This window comes from Panthera uncia, chromosome D2 (genome assembly GCF_023721935.1).
Source record: "Panthera uncia isolate 11264 chromosome D2, Puncia_PCG_1.0, whole genome shotgun sequence".
Lineage (NCBI taxonomy): Eukaryota > Metazoa > Chordata > Mammalia > Carnivora > Felidae > Panthera > Panthera uncia.
Window position 1 is genome coordinate 68686727 of NC_064818.1, and position 3797 is coordinate 68690523.

Below are 3797 nucleotides of genomic sequence, written 5' to 3' on the forward strand. Positions count from 1 at the left end.
CCGCCGGCGACCGGCCGCGCGCCTCCGGCTGCCTGCCGGGGACCCGGCCGCCGCCGTCGCCGGGGGCCGCCTCGGACGACGAAGACGACGACGACGTCGGGGCCGCGCCGCCCGCGCGCCTGCTGGAGCCCTGGGCCGGCTGCAACGGCGGGGCGGCGGCGGCGGACAGCGACTCGAGCCTGGACGAGCCGGGCCGCCCCGCGGGCGCCTCGGAATCCAAGGTGTAGGGTCCCGCGTCCGCCGCCCGCGCCTCCCTCCCCCCTCCCCCCGCCCGCGCCCCGGGAGCGAGAACGCCCAGGCGCCCCCACTGGCTTCCCAGGGGAGAGAGATCCGTGTTTACGCAAGCCCCAGAGCAGGTGAACTCAAAGCCCGAAAACCTGGTCTGAATCCTCCAAGGCGAACGCAAAAGCCACGGACCGTTGCACAGAAAGGAAAGTTTGGGGAGGGCTGGGAGAGTGGCTTGCAGATTTGTCTTGGTTCTTTTTTTCTGTGCGTGCTTCGGCCTTCTTTGGTGTGTGCGTGTGATGCATCTTCCGTTTGGGGGGGGGTCGTCTCACCCCCCCACCCCCCCACCCCCACTTCCAGGTGGTTTTTGACACTTGCTTCGAGGACTGGGTAGTAGAAAGGAGAAGCAGGGAGTCTATCAACTGGGCTTCCGTCCCATTCCCGGGAACAGGAGCAGTCAACCGGAGAGAGAAGGGGGAATGACAGTTGTCAGGACATGTTCCCTTTGCTTTCCAGAGAAAGTTCCTGTTAATTCCTGAGTAATGATGGTTCCTGTTCTTAAAGCAGAGGGAAAGGATGGATGCGAAGGAACGTTTCAAGAAATTTTAAGCTATTCTTGGAACAAGCGTCACCTTGCTTTCTGTTTGTAGGGCAAACCTGCAGTCCCCGCGCGCCTCGGTGGTCAGGCTGAGGGGTTTCTACCTCACACTGTGCAAATTGCACAGCAAGATAGAAAGACTTGTTTATATTAAACAGCTTATTTATGTATCAATATTAGTTGGGAGGACCAGGCGCTGAGCCTCTGTGACACGTAACTCTGTCCATTGAAGACAGGACAGAAAAAGAAAAACAAAAACAAAAAACAAAAACAAGAGGAAACAGTTCAGATTACTGCACACATGGGTAAAAAAAACACAAAAAAAACAAAAACAACAACAACGACAAACAAAACAAAGAGTGGCTCCAAATCCCATTTTGCACAGTGTTAGGAATTGTAATGTCCACAGAAGGTATGACTTGCACAAAAAGAAATCAAATATTTTTTAAAGGGGAAGGGGGCAGATCTTAAAAAACTAAAATAAAATTCAAAACTCTACTTCTGTTGTCTGTTATGTTCTTGAGCTAATGATTTGTTGGAAAAATACATTTTTATACTCTTATCATGGTACTGTAACTGTATCCATATTATAAATATAATTATCCTAAGGATTTTTATCATTATTTTTTTATGTCCAAGTGCCCACGTGAATCTGCTGGTAAAATTTAGCACCCGCGTGTAAATTGTATTTCCTCTGTGTGTTTTACCAAGTATTTATACTCTGGTGCAACTAACTACTGTGTGAGGGATTGGTCCATGTGCAATAAATACCAATGAAGCACAATCAAGATTACGTACCGCGTGTCTGTAAAGGGTCAGTGATAATGGAAGAGACAGTTTGTTTTGTTCAAAATATAGGCTGGGTTTCCCATAGAGCTCTTTTAATAGCTTTTCATGACTCAGTAACATAGCAAAATGCCTCTAGACCAAATAAGGCATGCACCTACTGAGAGCTGCAGACTTGCCCTAAATTTTCACAGCCGGATTCAAGGTATTCTAGACTACTTAGAGATGTTTTCAAGATCCCATCTGCTGCACTTGACTTAAGAAGTAACATGTGGGATGGTGTAGCTTTAAAAAAAAAAAAAAAAAAAAAAGTGATACAGCCAGGTAGCTCAACTGCAATTTTGCACAGAAACGCAGGAGGAAAAAAAAAAAAAAAAAAAAAAACCCAACTCCTTGAATAATCAGTCGCCTACTTGCAATGAGGTAAGTGGCTTCCACAGCTTGTTTTTGTTTTCCAATAGTAAATCACAGCCTACAGATGACAATCAGTGTGTACAGATTTCTCCAATGGCTGTTTAGCATGAAAACTGCTTTTATGCTTAAGTAAAAATGTATAAAAACAGCTTTTAAGTAAACGTTTTTCTTCTCTTGTATGATTAAATAGACCATTTTCCCAGAATTTTAGGGTGGGAAGGTCACAGGAAAAGGCAAATGTGAACATTTTTAATTTCCTAGCAAAGTTGTGACACCCAAATGGATAGGATATTTGTCATAAAATTGATTCCTCAAGAAAGTATAGTGAAATTCCAGCCTGGGATCGATTCTGCATTCTCCAAAATAAGTTTAAGTATTTATCTTTGTATTTTTAAGCAAGCTTTATATTTCATGACTGTAAAGAAACCAAAGTGAAGAGTATAAAGTTTTTGACTCCTACTGAACTTTCTGATGAAGAAACTATTTTCTCAGGAAACTCAAGATTGATTATCCTTTTTTTGCAGTGGAATATTCTAAAGACCAGGAGACAGTCTTCTGAGAAAGGCTAATGATGTAGATGTTTTAGAGACCAACAGAAGGTTGTATGAACAAAAGCTGCTATGAAGTTTAACCCCTTTAGGAAGGAAGGGAGGAAGGGAGGAAGGTGGGGGGGAGGGAGGGAGGGAGGAAGGGAGGAAGGAAGGAAGGAAGGAAGGAAGGAGGGAAGGAGGGAGGGAGGAAGGAAAGTGGGGAGGGGGAAGATGGCAACACTTATTTAAAAATACAAAGAAAAATACTGAAAGAAACTTAGTTTGGACAGTATAAAATGGACCTCAGAATGAAATCTCACTCACTCCCCAGGGAAAAAAATAGAGCCCACTTCATCCTCAGTTATCCCACTATGAGTATGTACGATGCATTTTGTAAGGGGTTTTGTTCTTTATTTTAATTTATAGCAGACAATTAATAGACAACACCTACAGTTTTATCTGAAGAACATTCAAGTACCAGGTTAATGCTTCACTTTCTGACTTCCTCACTGTGATTTTGTTTAAATAAGTCTTTGCATTTAAATAAAAAGGCATTTTTCCAGGCCCATCAAACCTCAGGTTTTAAAATCATGGAACGCTTTTAAACTTTAACAAACAAACAAATATATATAATTTAACTACGTGGTCTAAACTCTTCAGTGAATTAGAAGAAACAGCTATAATCTTGGGACCAGTTTTATGTATTTGTAGGAAATGGGAAAAGATTTTTCTATGATCCCTTGAGTCCCCTAAGGATTACAAGGATTCAGAAACAGACTGTGTCGGTGATTCCAACTACCCTTGAATACTACTTTTTGTTATTTTTGAAGAAGACAGACATTGATTTGCAATAGAAATGCAGGAAGCTGGGCTGTCAATCCCAACAGCTATGGCAATGGGAGGAGAGAACTGCCAATCCTGTTTAATCTGGTAAAATAATACACACCAGAAGTGACAGAGGAAAGCAATGAATACGCAGAAAGTCAACCTAATGCCATGGGCTTGTGTGTCACGAGTTCCAAAGGCATAAACCTTAAAATTAAAAGAGTGACCTTCTTTGTGATCAAGATTCGTTGATCCTCGCTACATTGGAAATTCTGTTTCCACTGCACGCTGCAAAGTACTCTAGTGTAACAAGATATTCCAGCCACTATAAATTCTCCCTCCAAAGAAGAAATGTATAATTGGTATAGCACATAGCTGAATCCCTTGGTGAACTTGTCTATATAAAACTTTGCAAATGG

At 43.0% G+C, this 3797-nt stretch overlaps 1 protein-coding gene across 1 annotated transcript in view; it reads left to right on the plus strand.

The window, feature by feature from the left end:
• The window catches only part of ADRB1 (adrenoceptor beta 1), a 2542-nt gene extending 1568 nt beyond the window's left edge, over positions 1-974 (plus strand). The window contains exon 2 of the mRNA XM_049646020.1: positions 3-974. Coding sequence (XP_049501977.1) covers positions 3-227 — 225 coding nt within the window. The 3' untranslated portion in view covers positions 228-974. The remainder of the gene's footprint in view (positions 1-2) is intronic.
• The last annotated feature ends 2823 nt before the right edge of the window (positions 975-3797 follow it).